Source organism: Anomaloglossus baeobatrachus, chromosome 8 (genome assembly GCF_048569485.1).
Source record: "Anomaloglossus baeobatrachus isolate aAnoBae1 chromosome 8, aAnoBae1.hap1, whole genome shotgun sequence".
Lineage (NCBI taxonomy): Eukaryota > Metazoa > Chordata > Amphibia > Anura > Aromobatidae > Anomaloglossus > Anomaloglossus baeobatrachus.
The window spans coordinates 32,684,070-32,700,786 of record NC_134360.1 but is presented as its reverse complement, the minus strand read 5'-3'; the positions used below and the strand labels follow the sequence as shown (position 1 = coordinate 32,700,786).

At 43.5% G+C, this 16,717-nt stretch overlaps 1 protein-coding gene across 1 annotated transcript in view; it reads left to right on the top strand.

Annotated features, from left to right (window-relative positions):
* Positions 1-9,572, top strand: part of RYBP (RING1 and YY1 binding protein) — a 93,804-nt gene extending 84,232 nt beyond the window's left edge. Inside the window, 2 exon segments of the mRNA XM_075321421.1 lie at positions 4,956-5,051; positions 7,427-9,572. Coding sequence (XP_075177536.1) covers positions 4,956-5,051; positions 7,427-7,679 — 349 coding nt within the window. The 3' untranslated portion in view covers positions 7,680-9,572.
* The last annotated feature ends 7,145 nt before the right edge of the window (positions 9,573-16,717 follow it).

The following is a 16,717-nucleotide window of genomic DNA, read 5'->3' as shown; positions in this document are numbered from 1 at the left end:
CGCGGTCCCATAGAAAGCGAATGGGGCAAGGAGTGCATGTTTAACTGCTCCATTTATACGGGGCTTTTTAGAGTTCCGGATCGGTCGGTGGGGGGGGGTCCCAGCGATTGGGAAGCTGACCTCTAACCTATGCATAGGCAATAAACTTAGTACAAGATCCCTTTAGCGGCAAGTTATCAATTAATTCTATGCATGAGATTTTGAGCTGTGTTTGAGACAGTCGGAGCTCTAACCTCTAGAGAAATGTGGGGGGAAAAAAATGCCGACATCCGGTTTGTGATGTAATGTCATTCTTGCTTTATAGTTAGAGAAGTATTCCCATCTCCACGATACTACCCCAATATGTAGTAGGTGTAGAAAGTAATAGTAAATACCTACAATTAGAAATGTAGTATAGTTCTCCTGATTAGGTATGTTGCTTACCTCATGTGCAGGGCATTGCAGCTTAGTTATCCATGATTACGACCACTCATATAGTAACAGTTGCTAGAGGTTGTAACCATGGATACCTAGGCCATTGCAATGCCCTGCCCATGAGGTAAGCGATATAGCTAATCATGAGAACTATATATTGCATTTCTAATGGAAAGTATTTGTTAATTTTATTTATTATTCCTCCTACTACATATTGGGAGAAGATCTTGGGCCTCTATCACACTTGGTTCCTCTCAGCAGTCAGTGCTTCCGTCGGGGCTTCTGTCCAAAACGCCGCAAAACAGGTTTCGGACATATGTGCCTACAGGACCACTAACTATAATGGGGCAGATATAGTAACCATGTGATCGGTCGTGTACCTTTTTCGGAGTATATGCTTACTGTAGGCTGACACACAGATGCAGTCTACATTGTTTGGGTGTCCACCTCCAATATACCCCTGAAAATATTGCATGACAGAGCACACGGTGACTGTCTGCACCATTATAGTCAGTGGCCCATGTCGGCGCACACGTCCGAAACCTGTTTTGCAGGGGGGGGTTCTAAAAGAAGCCCTGACAAGACCACTGAACGGGGAAAGGAGTGCAGTATGAAAGCTGCCTTAGACATTGCAATACCCCTTTTTTTAAGGTTTCTCTCCCAAAAAAAAGTGTTTGAATCCCTTTGAAATAGTTTCAGGGTAATCTGGCTGTGGATCGGACAGGCCCGGAGAACTGAGGGGCAGGGAATAACCGGGTGGAAACAGTCTTCTCCACATTAGAAAGCCTCCCACAGAGCGGCCTCTTCTGTCACGTCCTCGAGGCCGGGCCTAGGCCAGAAAGCGTGTGTGCGCATTACACAGTTCAGTAACTCTAAGAAATTGCCACTCTATAATTTTCTCCTTAGTCCCAAGATGTTGATCGTCTGAATCCTGGGCCCGGTTTATTTAGAAGCCTTTATTATCAAATCTAGGGCTGGGAACAGAAAAAAAAAAAGGGGCCCCCGCTTCCATCACTGACAACAAACCTTCAGTTCTCTATAAGTGTAAATTGTGTCATTGTAAACATGGCGGGCCGAGCAGCTGTAGGAACCAAGACGGGGAGTGAAAACCCTTATTGTTCGGGAATAAAAGTGCCTCATTGTTTGCTCTCGCATGTGAGAAACGCTCACATTTGGGGCTGAAGAGCCCATAATTACTTTATATTTGGAGGCTGTGTATTTGTTGCCACGGTTTCAATAGCTAATTTACATTCCAAAACACGGGCGTGAGGGGAATTCTGGGAGACATCGGCCACTAGATGCGCGTATGTTGACGCGAAGGATTCCTTTGTGTGCGGAGAAAACACTTGGCTCGGATTTCGTGGGTTTTTTTTTTTAAAATCCCATTTCACAGGCCCGAGAGGCAGCGCTGGAAAAAATATTTAGCAACGGCCTAATTGGGATTATTAGTAGTTAGGAGTACAGGGAATGATATAAACCAACCCCCCCAAAAAAAACCCTTCTTCGTGGGTCTGTCAAAGGTAACAAAGGCCTCACCCTTCCTGAACAGTTTGTAAGGAGAGGGAATATATTTCATACCGGGGTGCTTTGTGTGTAAATCTCTTGTATTTTTGATAGATATACCGTATTTTCCGGCATTTGACGGCTTTTTAACCCCTGAAAATCTTCTCAAAAGTCGGGGGTTGTCTTACAGGGTGTATAATTAGCCCTCCCTGTCTCCAAGACTATCAGAGCGGTAGCGCATCCCTCTGGCCAACCCTTGTATCCGATTACCTCCTCTGCTTCTCGGGCACATAGACCCGTCCAGAATCTCGTCCAGTCCTCGGGGCTGGTGTCTGCAGTCATGGCTTTACTGCACTTGAATGCTTTACGGTGGCTGCGCAAAGCATTCAACTGCAGTAAAGTGCAGACAGCAGCGGCGGCCCTGTGCATTGGACGTGATCATTGAGGGGTCTATGTGCCTGTGGTCTGCAAGAAGTACCCCTTGATGATTACGTCCATTGCACGGAGCTGCAGCTGCTGTCAGCAGTTTACAGCAGTTGAATGCTTTGCTGCACCGCCGCCGTAAAGCATTCAACTGCAGTAAAGCCATGATGGCAGCCTGCACCGGTGGCTCTGTGCACCGGACAAGATCAGAGAGAGGTATGTGCCTGCAGACTGCAAGAAGCAGCTAAGGACACCATGGGAACGGAGGATAGGTGAGCACAATTTTTTGTGTGTAAACATCGGCATAATAGGGGACAAGAAGGGGACCAGTAAGAGGGCAATACTAAACAATGGGCGCATTATTGCAGGGGACATTGCTAAACAATGGGCTCATTTCTTTTTCTTCCTCCCTGTCCTAGGACGAGCTCCTCCGGCTCCAGTCCTCAGGACCTCTCTTCTTACATCCTTCCTTGTTCTCTCACTTCTTCTGTCTGTCGTTTCACTTTCCTTTTCCACACTGTTCTAAGTGTTCACCCACTAACTAACCCCACCTTCAGACTGGTTCCGGAACTGTGCTCTCCCTAAGGAGCAATCTCGCCCTAACCATGACCTTTTTTCCAATTGCAATCAAAGGGATCTCCAAATCATTTTGTCGCCTTCTTCCTCGTATTGAGGTTTATAAAATACAAAGTTTAGGAAATATAATGGGAGAGACAAATAGGTCCTGCTTAGTCCCCGGGAAAGGAAGGATTAGACCAAGTGAGGAGGAGATGACACGGGGCGGACATATCATTTGAACAGTCTGTGCAACCCAACAGGAGGTCAGGGGGCCCATTCCTACCCCTAGAGTAGATGGAATTGTGCATTTTGATGAGGTCTTGGGCTCTAAAGGACCCATATATTGTGCTTGCACAGGGGCTCTTTTCTGTCTGTGTCCGCCAGTGAGATGACAAAAGGATACTGGTCTCGCGGTAAGATTTTTGTAGATCTGCTTGATTTAAGTACTTGCCAAAAGAACGATTTTTTTTTTTTTTTGCACTTATTACTTTACGCTTTTATATTTAATGTTTCTTTTAAGTGCTGCTATTCCCTTGGTGGAAGTAGCAAATGGATTGTCAGACAACATCTGCTTTTTTAATGTTGTAACATTCAGGTAGGCTATAAAGATATATGTTTGGCGGAGCTCTGACCTCTGGGGCCCTCACCAATGCAAAGTAGAAGTGGCCCCTGAACCCTTTTCTTCAGAGAGCAAGAGGAATATGCCCTATAAAGATGAGCAGGCGATTGCGCCTTTCTGGCACTCCTATCCATCTGTATGAATCTGAGACCCTTACTTTGGAGCCTGAGGTTGGACATTTCCCTAACTTTAATTCTAAAGGGTGCTTTACACGCTGTGACATCGCTAGCAATTGCTAGTGATGTCGAGCGCGATAGCACTCGCCCCCGTCGTACGTGCAACATTTGGTGATCGCTACCGTAGCGAACATTATCGCTACGGCAGCGTCACACGCACATACCTGTGCAGCGATGTCGCAGTGAGTGCCGAACAATCCCTCCTTCAAGGGGGAGGTGCGTTCGGCGTCACCGCGACGTCACTAAGCGGCCGTCCAATAGAAGCGGAGGGGCGGAGATGAGCAGGACGTAACATCCCACCCACCACCTTCCTTCCGCATTGCCGGTGGACGCAGGTAAGGAGATGTTCCTCGCTCCTGCAGTGTCACACATAGCGATGTGCGCTGCCGCAGGAACGAGGAACATCGTACCTGCTCCAGGAACGATATTAAGGAAATGAGCGACGTGTCAACGAGCAACGAATTTTCACATTTTTGTGCTCGCTGATCGTCGCTCATTGGTGTCACACGCTGCAATGTCGGTAACTGCGCCGGATGTGCGTCACTACCAACGTGATCCTGAAGATAAGTAGTTACCGATGTCGCAGCGTGTAAAGCACCCTTTAAAGGGGTTGTCCACTACTTTTACATTGATGGCCTGTCGTTAGGATAGGTCATCAATGTCTGATCTGCCGGGGTCTGACGCCCCGCAGCCCCGCCGATCAGCTGTCTCTGGTCCAGACTGTGGCAGCAGGAAATGCTCAGTTCCGGAGCTGCTCTGTCTTCTGATAGTGGCCACGGCCGGGTACTGCACTTTCACCTCCCATTCATATCAATAGGATGCAGATGTGCAGTACCTGGTCACGATCAGAAGACTGAGCAGCTCTGGAACTGAGCATTTCCTGCTGCCGGGACCGGGAATGGCTGATTTGCAGTGTGTCGGACCCCAGCCAATCAGACATTGATGGCCTATCCTAAGGATAGGCCATCAATGTAAAAGTAGTGGACAACCACTTTAAATATTAAAAGGTTTGCAAGTGTCTATTTTGGGGGGATTTGGTGTAACTTTTCCTGCTTACTTCTGACAATGCGAATGTTTCAGCAAAGTTGCACCATCTAAGACGAGGGGACCTTCCACAATTCTCACTTTTCCGGTGGCGCTGATGGAACCCGCCAACTAACATAGCATCGACTCTCCCTACCTTTATGCTATAGCCAAACTGATTTTCGTAGGCTGTATAGACCAGTTCTAAATACACAATGATGCTGGTTTTGTCCCCACAGACCAAAGCCGGATATCCACCGAAACCCTGAAAATGAAATGAACAGTATTCAGACCGCAAATGCAACAAAGATCAGTAACTTTAACCACACTTCAAGGTAAGTTTGAGGAACTGTAAAGTTGACATTTTTATTGGAATGACCCATTGGGACATCAAACATTGTTAGACTGTAGATGTCATCAAGTATTTCTACATGAGGTGGGACAAATGTAGAGCTGCCCTAACTTTTTCTTATGCTTACCAAACCATGTTGACATCCAGGCCATATCTATGCCATGCAGATGTTCCCATCCCACAGTGGCCGTATAACAATGCCATCCCCAATGCCAACCATGGTATTCCCTTTGCTTCCTGTAGTTCCCTCAATATTCGCAATAGTGCCTAGAGTCAGCACAAAACGTAGCCCTAAAGGTTCTAGCAGTGACTTATTGAGTCTTCCCATGGCCTAGTTGGACATGCATGTTCGTAGAGGAGTTGGAAGAATAGTGTTGCCCAACTTCAAACTAGATCTATAAAAGGTTCTTCTCATTTGCTTGCTGTTGGGCGGTGCTCACCTGAAGACTGACCATTTAGACCATTGCTTCCCAAACTCCAGTCCTCAGTGTCCCCCCAGACATAGTGCTTTCAGGATTTCCTTAGTATTGCACAAGTGAATGAAATGGTAATTTCTGATGTCTTCAGAATGATTCCGTCTCTTGTGCAATGCTAAGAAAATCCTGAAAACGTGATCCTTTGGTTCCCCTGAGGACTGGATTTTGGGAAACTCTCTGGTTTAGACCAATGGCATAATCGCATCACTCCTCCGAACTCTGCTTTGCCACGACCAGAGTCCGCTTTTGTCTCTTCCGCAGTGGCACTGACGCCAGCCGAATCCAGAGACTGGCAAGAGCTTAGAAGTGCTGCACTCCTTGCTTAGGGGACCGGCCTAAGTCTAGGCAATGAGTAGTAACAATGAGTATTTTTAGAAAGAGGTAAACTGCAAACTTGCTTGTTCTTCCAAGCGCTTTACTTTACCTGCTTAGAAGGGTTATTCTCATCTTAAAGAAAATTTTGTTCCATTTTGGCCTTACCAGGATGAGACGATTTGTGATAAGTGCGAAGAACCATATGTGGTGACCTCTTTAGATCTGATGGGTCCATTATGTTAATTTATCCTCTTATGTAGTGGTAGCATTGCTTTCTATAAATATATTGTATGATGTGGCAACAGTGCCATCTAGCAAAAATTGGCTCTTAATTTCTCTTCTTGTCCTTGATTTTGTACTAATTCATTTTAAACTTCACCCACAAATTCTCAGCGATGTTTGGAGAAGGGCCTGTTGTGAAAGAGGTTTCCTCCGTTTTTTTTTCCCATTTGCTTGACTAGCTATGATAAAACTACAACTCCTAGCATGGCTCGAATTCCTTCGGCTCTTACAGCCTCATGGGAGTTATAGTTGCAACAGTTGGAAAGTTATATGATGAGCTGTGTCCTACATTTACCATCCTCTTAAAGGGTCATGTGAAGTACTGCAGGTCCCAGTGGTGTAACTAGAGTTCGATGGGACCTGGTGCAAAATTTGGACCTGGGTCCCCCCCCGCATGTTGGTCAGATGTATGTATACATTTAGCCTTCTAAATCTTATAAAGACATACGAGTTGCATCCCCCCTTCATTATGTAGTAAAGTCTCCCATCCTGTTGTAATGTATCTCCACCTGGGCTCCTTCCTTATATATATGCCCCCCATCCTGGTATGTTCTCCCATCCTGGTTATATACTGCGCCCCACCCGCCAGGACCCCTCTGGTATATACTGTCCCTCTCCTAGTATTCATGTTCCTATCCTTTCCCCCTCCTAGTATACGCCGTCCCCCTCATGGTATATACTATACCCCTCTTGGAGTAGCGTCCTCCTCCTGGTATATAGATGTTCCTTTCCTGGGCCCCTACTGATATATATTGTCCCCCTTCTGGTATATGTTCCTCTCCTAGTGTATACTGTCCCCTTCCTGGTATATACTGTACTCACCCTTCCCGGCTCCCACCTCCTATAGCCGGCCTTCAGTGGCTGAAAGCTTTCATCGGCGTCCGTGCTATGGCAACTCATGATGTCCTTGCCATGCACCAGCTCAGTCACAGGAACGTCGCTGAAAGCTGCCAGCTTCTATTTGGCCAGCAGCATGTATTGCAGCTCAGGGACCCGACTGGTCTCTGCACTGTGATGCATTTCAGTTGGATGTGCGCCCTCTGAGGCACATCCAGCTGAAGTAGGGGATGGGGGCCGGTCGCAGTCACGATCCCTTGAACCGCGATCGTTCCGCCCCTGGTAGGTCCTGTAAGGACACACTGCCCCGGTGTTCTCTACTCCCGCTCTTTGTAGGTGTTCATTGAAAGCCGAGGCCAACTGATTCTTCATTTTCCTTCTTTCTAGCCCTTTAGGTAGCAATATATCTGTACATTCGCTGAGGTTCTTTTTTTTTTCGGTATTTCAGGCCCAGACTGAAGAACGTGGACAGAAGTACTGCACAGCAGCTCGCAGTAACTGTGGGGAACGTGACCGTAATTATCACAGACTTTAAAGAAAAGACTCGTTCTTCCTCCACCTCGTCCTCCACAGTCACCTCCAGCGCAGGCTCGGAACAGCAGAACCAGAGCGGCTCTGGCTCAGAATTCACAGACAAGGGTTCCTCCCGTTCTTCAACCCCTAAGGGCGACATGTCCGTTGTGAATGACGAGTCTTTCTGAAAAAAGGACACACACAAAAAAATATTGCACATACATTGGGCAGAAGAGACTCCGAATCGCGGTCAGGAATTCCCAGACACCCGCCTGCCTCTTCTCTTTCTATTCCTGGATTGTTTGGGTTTTTTTTTTTTTTTTGTTTCCTTTGACTAAATTTGGTTGTTCTTTTTTTCCCTGGACCCCAACGAGTGCTCCTTCCAGGACCAATTCTGCTCCACTTGGGAATCTGGCTATCCTAAAACATCGTACCATAAAGATTAACCTTTAACAATTGCGTATTCCATTATTTTATAGCATTTCCCTAGCAATCATTTGTCATCGGATGTGCGCCTAAATCTACTTTTTATACAGATCTACTGTTTTTGTTTGTTTTTTTTTCCAAATTTATTTATTGCATTGACAACTCCTTTATTTGCTTTGTTTCACCCACTCCCCATTCTTTTCCTATAATACAGCATATTATCAATTTTTATACATCAATATATATATAAAAATATATATAAATATATATAAATAAATGGTTATTTAAAACCAATACATAGAAAAGAAACACTGGTGCTTGATACACTGTGAAGTGAAGAGCTAATCACCGGCCCGAAGACTTCGACATATTGGTGCCAGAAGTTTAGGATTGAAAAAAAGGAAAAAAATGCGTGAACCTTCTGCTTTGTTCCAGCCTATATACCAACTTGTTTCCCATGTCGTCCTCTTGTTAGAAATTTTGTTGTGGTGAACTGAAAAGTTTTTTCGATAGAAGGGGTGTTTGTAGCATTCACAAATATGTATGCAGAAAGTTTATAAAGTAACACAAGATGATGACCATTCTAGCCAAAGGTCCTTGGCTGCGGTTCGCATTGATTTCCATGGTCATGACCAGTTTTGTAGACAATTTGGCGTCCACTTTTTCACCTTTTTATGGAACCGTGCAATGTGTTTCGGCATCTCTTGCTCAAAACGATGGCGTTCTTAAGAGATTTAAGGGGATGGAAATATGAGATCCAGCTAGAAAAAGGCAACGGAACATCTCAAGAGGGTAGAAGTTGGGTGGTGAAATGTTGGCATTGCCTGGTCTTCTAGGTCAAGTCAACAAATTAGTTGTCCCATCTTGAGAAATCATGATGTCATTTGGGCTTTGGACAACAAAATGTTGACGTGCAACCCATCCGAAGCTTATCGGAGTCAGAACAATCTTTCTTATCCACATCAGACATTTTAGTTGTAATGTTAGGTGTTGGACAATTATTTTTTTTAAGATTGGTAAGACTCATCCTCATCTGTCACCTTTGACCTAAATCTGTTGAGAGAAAACTCAACCTAGATTCATGAAACTTAGAATTGCAATTGTAATGCCATTTCTCAGTAGACCTATGTGAATGTCCAAATTTTCCTCTCTGGAATGGCCAAATTTGCCACGTTGGAATCCCAAATGCCTAATTATCCTACTACACGAAACCTTTAATTCTATGTAGGTAACAGGTCCGGAAGATGTACCGAAACTTCATATGTATTTGTGACTTTTACAAATTACCTTGATAAGTCGTGGTGATTTCAACGACCCAATAGTGTCACCCTCCAGTTTTTTCCACTCTATTGGTAGACTTGTGACTTTTGCGAGTCACCTTGAATAAATCCTGGTTATTAGTTAGGAAGTGTAACTTTTGCTTCGTATGAATTACTTTCATCTTCAGTAGACTGTAGTCTGAATTATTTGTCTATGCAATGACTTTGGTACGACTGAGGCTTCCGGCCACTTGTTTGGTTTTGATGCGAGTCATGTTGGAAATTCTTGAAGAATTTCGAAAAATAAAGGAGGTTGAGGAAAAGGCTTCTTGTAACATTCAGAAAGTATATTTTGAATACATCATCCTGGTAGGTTTAATAAAGATCTTGATATGTTTCGATGGGTCTTTGTTTTTTTTGTCGAGGATTTGAGCCATGAGCTTGAGGACGAAAATGAACTTGTCCCAACAGAGATCATTGAGCCACCCTTAATTCTTCCGAAGATTGGAAACCATCATGATTAAACATCTTTTTCCAACTTGGTGTGTAAAGAGTTCTTCTGACCAAAAAGTGCTTTCTGGAATCCAGCGTACACTATTCTACCTAGTCATAACATCAGTGACCTTGTGGATACAGTCATTAGTTTCCGAATGCAATCTCAAATCCTCAGTCACCACCTTTCCCATGCCAAACTTAAATTGTATGCCTAAGATTCATCCATTTCCCGTAGCCCAAAACCTAAAACTAAAGCCTATCCAACTTCTGGCCCTGCTAAAGTCATAGTTGTCTTATTACTCTGAAGACCACAGTGACCTTGTGCACAGATTATCCAAGAGTTTGCGTCTACATATCATGGATGCCTTTCTTGTAGCTAATTTAGTATTTGAGGTGTTTCGAAAAGGGAATTTGGTCACGGTGGCTTCCTGGCCATTCTTGATACCACCAGTGCCCAGTAATAGTTTCCAGAGTATCCAAAAAGCATTCTGTCCTACCAAAGTTAGTACCCAATACTCAATGGCTTGATGCTCAAGCCAAGCCATCAAATGGCTTGATAAATGGTCATAAGTTGAAGTTTTTATCCACTGTAGTGGCATCTTAAATGGGAAAGACTAACTTATATGTTTGTAAAGCCTCGAACGTCTGTCCAATAATATAAAATTGTGTGTACTAAGGAGAGGTTCCTGAAACCATACCAAAGCAGATGAGGAGCAATGACTTTTAGTGCCATGATCTGCCACGGTTCTGAAACTTTATGCAATGACTAGAATTGGAGAACGAGGGGCTAAGGTTGGAGATGAATAATTTTTAAAATTACGGAAACTTTTAGATCTAAAGATAGAGGCTAAAACGGGGTCAAGTGCACATAGTCTAATCTGGGAGACAAAGGAGATACCAGAATAAACTGGCTCACCTGATTGGGGTTGTGTGCCCACAACCAAGAATAGGACTTGTACAATGGCTGTTGAGACCCCATGAAGAGAAAAACAGTAAACCAGGGAGAAAGACGTTAACAGGCCACCCTGTCAGTGGAGACTGTGAAACAGATGTGACTAACAAGTAGTTTTATTGAATATGCGTTTCAAAGAATAAGCTTCTTCAGGACATATTGTAGTTTCCTGAAGACGTTTATTCGAAACGCATAGACTGAAAACAACTTGTGGGTTACATCTGCTTCAGTCTCCACTGGTAGCGTGGACTGTTAACCCCTTTCTTCCTGGTTGACTGTAGATTTGAAGAATTATGATCACGCGATACAAGATGTTTCTGTTCTTCGACATCCTAAAATGGCTTGTACTGATAGTGAGTGGATAGGTTGCCCAAATTCACCTGTCCATGGAAATTTCTAATTTTGTCTTTTAGTGAACCTCAAAATCTACTTTTGTTAATGTTACAATTTGCCTTTTCTCATAACCTCTCGTATTTTATTAGCATCTTTTGCTTTTGTCTTTATCACGAAACTTGCAGTAACTCAAGCTATTAGTTTATGAACGTTCTAAAAAGTCTGAATTCTTGGTGTTGCGTATTAAACTTTTACATGGTTTTCTGCCACAAATTTGACCCTTAATTTCGGAGGTCATGTGTATAGATGAGACCACACACACCCTGGTTTAGGGCAGTCTCCCTTTTAATGGCCAACATCTGTGTGTGCCGTTAACTCAACTCTATCTTCATCAACTTAATTTTTGCAAATATAATTGTCCGTCTGATTTCTGGTTATTGGTCGAATTTGATGTGGCATTTTGAGTGTTCCTCTTACTATTTAAGAAAATCTTTGTCTACCCTGAGATGGGTTTAATTTATTGGCTTGTGCACCCTACTGTCGAACGTGTTTCATTCTCGCAATGGCTCATAATTAAGTCAACCTTAAACTTTCCGTCCCATCAGTTTAGGTAAAAAGTAAAGGATACAAGTTGGTTAGAGGTGTAAGGATAGCCAAAAACGAGTCAATACATGAAGTGGTTACTAAAAAGTACATTTATTTTAACTCTCCAATAAGTCTGCTTTACCCCCGACTTCTTCTGTAGAGAAACAATCTGGGCACTTCAAGATACTCAACTGGTTCCACCCAAGTATTTTCACCATCCAAGATAAAATGGTCCGATTATGGTAATCAATGGGATAATGGGATGTGGAGAAGAACAAAAAGAAAAAATATCTTCCCCCTTTTCCATTCTCTGTCCATGATTATCAGACCACACTCTAATTAGAGTGCCGTCCAAGTTTTATATGGACCTATAGACTTGAATGGCTGAGTTCCATCTGGTTTACGGAGGCAGTTGTGCATGCTGAGATTTTTTTCGTCAGGCACGCAGTGCTTCATTGAAGAACACTGGTCCTAGTTTGATCCCATGTTTTCTTGGATCAGCACTCAGACCAAAAATATAGTCATCTGCGTGGGCCATAAGGGTGATAGAAATGGACTAGAGGCTGCCAAAATGACTAATGAACCTCTGGTGGCTACCAAAATGTCTGTTGACCTAGGCATATTGGTCTCTTTTGACGTTCAAATATTGGCACCAATAAATTGTCTTGGGGTTGAATGATTTAGGGGCCATTATAACCACCTACATATTGTACATACGAGACACTGATGAGATTGAGCTGAGCATAGCCTTTAGGTCCATGTTCTTTTTGCTAGTTTGAAGATTATCATTTTCACCTCGGGCTATACAAGTAGCTCAGGCTGTTCTACCAATTTTGTTGATGTGCACAAGTCAATGAATTGGTTATCTCTTGGGGCAACACCACTTCAAGGGGTTGTCCACTACTCGGACAACCTCTTCTCATTCCCGTTGGTCACACCAGAAAAATAAATAAGCCTATACTCTCCTCCGGTTCCAGCGATGTCTCCAGTCTCGTTCCTCGGGCTCCGCAACCAATCTGCGCCGGCTTCCTTCTCCCCGCCTTCGGACATTTGAGAAGGATGTTAGCGCTACCCTGACTTCCTGCTCAAATGTGCAAAGGCGGGGAGACAGACTCCACTGGTCGTGGGGCTTGCGTGTCATAATGTCACATGGGCCCCGGGAACGTGACTTCAGATATCACTGCAATCGCGGCTGCATCTGAGGGGAGCATAGACTTTTTACGGGGACGAACAAGGGGAATGAGAAGGGATTGTCAAAGTAGTGGATAACCCCTTTTTAAAGGGTTATCCCCATGTTTAGACATTTATGGAACCTGTGTGCCACGGAGATGTGCCACCTTGTTCGACTATTTTTAATTTAACCAACCCTTGGTATATTTAATAATTTGTACAACTGGATTAATTGTTTTTAGATTCAAAATTATTTTTGGTAAATGATGGAATTCTAGAATTTTGAAATTGTATTTCTTAAAATCATTTTAATCTTCTTTTTTTTTTTTTTTCCCATTTTGCCCCAAATTTTTTATTTATTTTTTCCTGCACCACCCTTCGCGGCATGTTTGACGGCTGGTAACTACCACATCGTCGTAGACTAATATGACAACAGGAGGGTTTGCACAGGGCTATATCACAGGGCACAGTGTTTAATTTTTTGTTTTTTTCCTTTCAAGCTTCACAGATAATTCCAATCTAACTTTGTGCAAGTTGAGATATCACATTATGAAAAATGGTGAAATGTTTAACAATCTTCTCCACCTCCCCTCCCACCCCCCCAAACATCAGAACACTTGGTTAGGTCCAAATATTCTTTAAAGTTTACCCGTTGCCTAACATGCTGTACAGATACACTTAAAAGTAAAGTGTCACCTTGGAGCCACTAATATAATATAATACAGGTATTGCTTTCAGAAATTTACTCCTTTAAAGGAACACTCCAGGTAGAATTTATCCGCTGTTATTTCTAATGCAGGTTCCTTGTGGGTGGTGACATTTCAGTAACGCTCCGCCCCTGAGGATCCTTTTTAAAGGGCTCCAAGATGTCTTTTTTTTTTTCTTTTTTTTCCTTTTAATTAACTGTCCGTTCACTTAGAATTTTGGTAATGAATACATTTCTAGTAAATAAACATTCTTCAGCATCATGCTCGCCTCTGTTGCTTCGGCAATGGGTGCACTTTAAATAATTGACCCCACCGTGTGTGAAACTATCACCTGCCTTACTAATTTTTTTTTTTTTTATTATTCCTTTTAAGCTTATTGTATCTTAAATTATTGAAAATTGAAATAATTGCTGACTGTATAATATGAACTTTTTTTTTTTCCCTTTTGCGTGTATGTAACCAAACATGGTTTCAGAGCCAACTTTTCGATAGGCATTGAAACTTAGAGGTTTTCAATGCACAATCAGTTTTGTTGTAATGTATACCTTGTAACCTTTATTTACTGTGTAAAGCTGGTTACATTCTGTCTTTTTTTTTTAATTTTTTTTTTTTATTTTTCTTAGTTTGTTTTTTTTTATTTTTTTTTTCCTGGAAAGTCCTATAGAATGCTTGTTTGTCAAACATGATATTTGTAAAACCTTTTGGCTTGTATTCTGCTTTTGACAGTTACTACTGTACAGTCTTTGAAGCATTTAGGATTTTTTTTTCAGCTTTATTTTATTTTTTTTATCTTTATTTTACGGTATTTTATTTTATTAAGTGTCAATTGGTGGTTTTTTGTGAAATGGTCAAAAATTCACAGGTCTTTAAATGTTTTCGGAAAAATTTTATTAAACACTTTTTTTTTTTTTTTCTTTTGTCTAGCAAAATAAAGAAAAATAAAAAAAAATGTTAATATATTACTGTTGCTAGCATGTGCACGGCTGTCCTAGAAGCCTCTTTATATTTTTTCATTTTTTTTTCATTTTTGTTTTTTTTTTGTTTCCCGCTTAAATTAGAAATGTCTATTTATGAATCTCTTGCTTGTAGTTTTTTTTTTCCACAAATAAAATAGTAAAAATGACTTTAAAATATCTGTTTTGAGTTGCATTTCTTACTATTGAAAATTACAAAAATAATGTAAAATGTCAAAATTTTCCCAAGGGTCCACATAAATGAGACTGACTGGTGTGGAAGCTGAACCAATAAGCTAAAATTAATTTTTCATGACATATTTAAATAAAAATTAACTATCTCTAATCTTGAGCAGACTTAAGTATGCTGACATAGCTCTCAATAAAGACAGGATGAGCCACTACATAGCCCCCTATATGAAGTATGAGACCCATACATAGTCCCCTACATAGTCCCTCTATATACAATGTGAGCCCCCACATAGCCCCTCTATATACAGAATATAGAGTAGGACCCCCCTATTGAGATTTGCCGTGACGTTGGCAGGGGTGGCTCAAAGAATTGATCAATTATTTGCTAAAAATCTCATTTATATTACAGTACAGTTGGAATAAATCTGTGAATTTGCACTTTCTATATGATGCATGCCATTTTCAGATCATGCTGGCTCCTCTCTCTCTCAATATAGACAGGATGAGCCACTACATAGCCCCCTATATGAAGTATGAGACCCATACATAGTCCCCTACATAGTCCCTCTATATACAATGTGAGTCCCCACATAGCCCCTCTATATTCAGTGAGTCCCCACATAGCCCCCTCTATATTCAGTGTGAGCTCCCAAATAGCCCCTCTATATTCAGTGTGAGCCTCTACATAGCCCCTCTATACTCAGTGTGAGCCTCTACATAGCCCCTCTATACTCAGTGTGAGCCCCCACATGGGCCCTCTGTACAGTGTGAGCCCCCACATGGGCCCTCTGTACAGTGTGAGCCCCCACATGGGCCCTCTGTACAGTGTGAGCCCCCACATGGGCCCTCTGTACAGTGTGAGCCCCCACATGGGCCCTCTGTACAGTGTGAGCCCCCACATGGGCCCTCTGTACAGTGTGAGCCCCCACATGGGCCCTCTGTACAGTGTGAGCCCCCACATGGGCCCTCTGTACAGTGTGAGCCCCCACATGGGCCCTCTGTACAGTGTGAGCCCCCACATGGGCCCTCTGTACAGTGTGAGCCCCCACATGGGCCCTCTGTACAGTGTGAGCCCCCACATGGGCCCTCTGTACAGTGTGAGCCCCCACATGGGCCCTCTGTACAGTGTGAGCCCCCACATGGGCCCTCTGTACAGTGTGAGCCCCCACATGGGCCCTCTGTACAGTGTGAGCCCCCACATGGGCCCTCTGTACAGTGTGAGCCCCCACATGGGCCCTCTGTACAGTGTGAGCCCCCACATGGGCCCTCTGTACAGTGTGAGCCCCCACATGGGCCCTCTGTACAGTGTGAGCCCCCACATGGGCCCTCTGTACAGTGTGAGCCCCCACATGGGCCCTCTGTACAGTGTGAGCCCCCACATGGGCCCTCTGTACAGTGTGAGCCCCCACATAGCCTCTCTATATAGTGGGGGGGTCCGCCTGCCAATGCTCAGACCATATGCCGCACACTACAGAGGTTACAGTGGTGGGGCTTCTGCCTGCCATCGCTCAGACCGCACACTGCAGAGGTTACAGGGGTGAAGGGTCTGCCTGTCAATGCTCAGACCACACATCGCACACTGAATCACTGCTCTGTATGGCTGTTGTCCCAGAAGGAAGGTAACAGGATAATTACCAGTGTATCTCCTGATGAACTGAGGATACAATTCGAAACGTGTAGAAATAAAGACAAACTATATTTTATCACTCAGTACTTTGGACCTTTTTCCTTTTACAGCAGTGCAGGTGTATTACACATTTTACTTTGGTTCCTGATTATCCTGTAGTCAAGTGGTGGGTATATTTCCCCCCCCCAAAAAAAAAAAGTTAGTGTCTCAGTAACTTGTCATGTGGCTTGAGCATCAATTACATCTGACAAAGATGCCTCCTGCTGGTCGCAAGTGGAGTTATTGTGTGCAGAGGCATGGCATTCCACTCTTCTTGCAGGGTGGCCCTCAGGTCATTAAGGTTCTGGGGTGTAGAGTTACAGCTTCTACATGACACAGGTGATGCCATAGGTTTTCTATGGGAGTCAGGTCTGGAGAAAGTGAAGCTGCTCCATTTGAGGTTCCCCAGTCTCCAGCAGCCGTTCCCTAATGATGCGATCTCGATGATCTGGAGCATTGTACTCCATGAAGATGACACTAGGCCAATG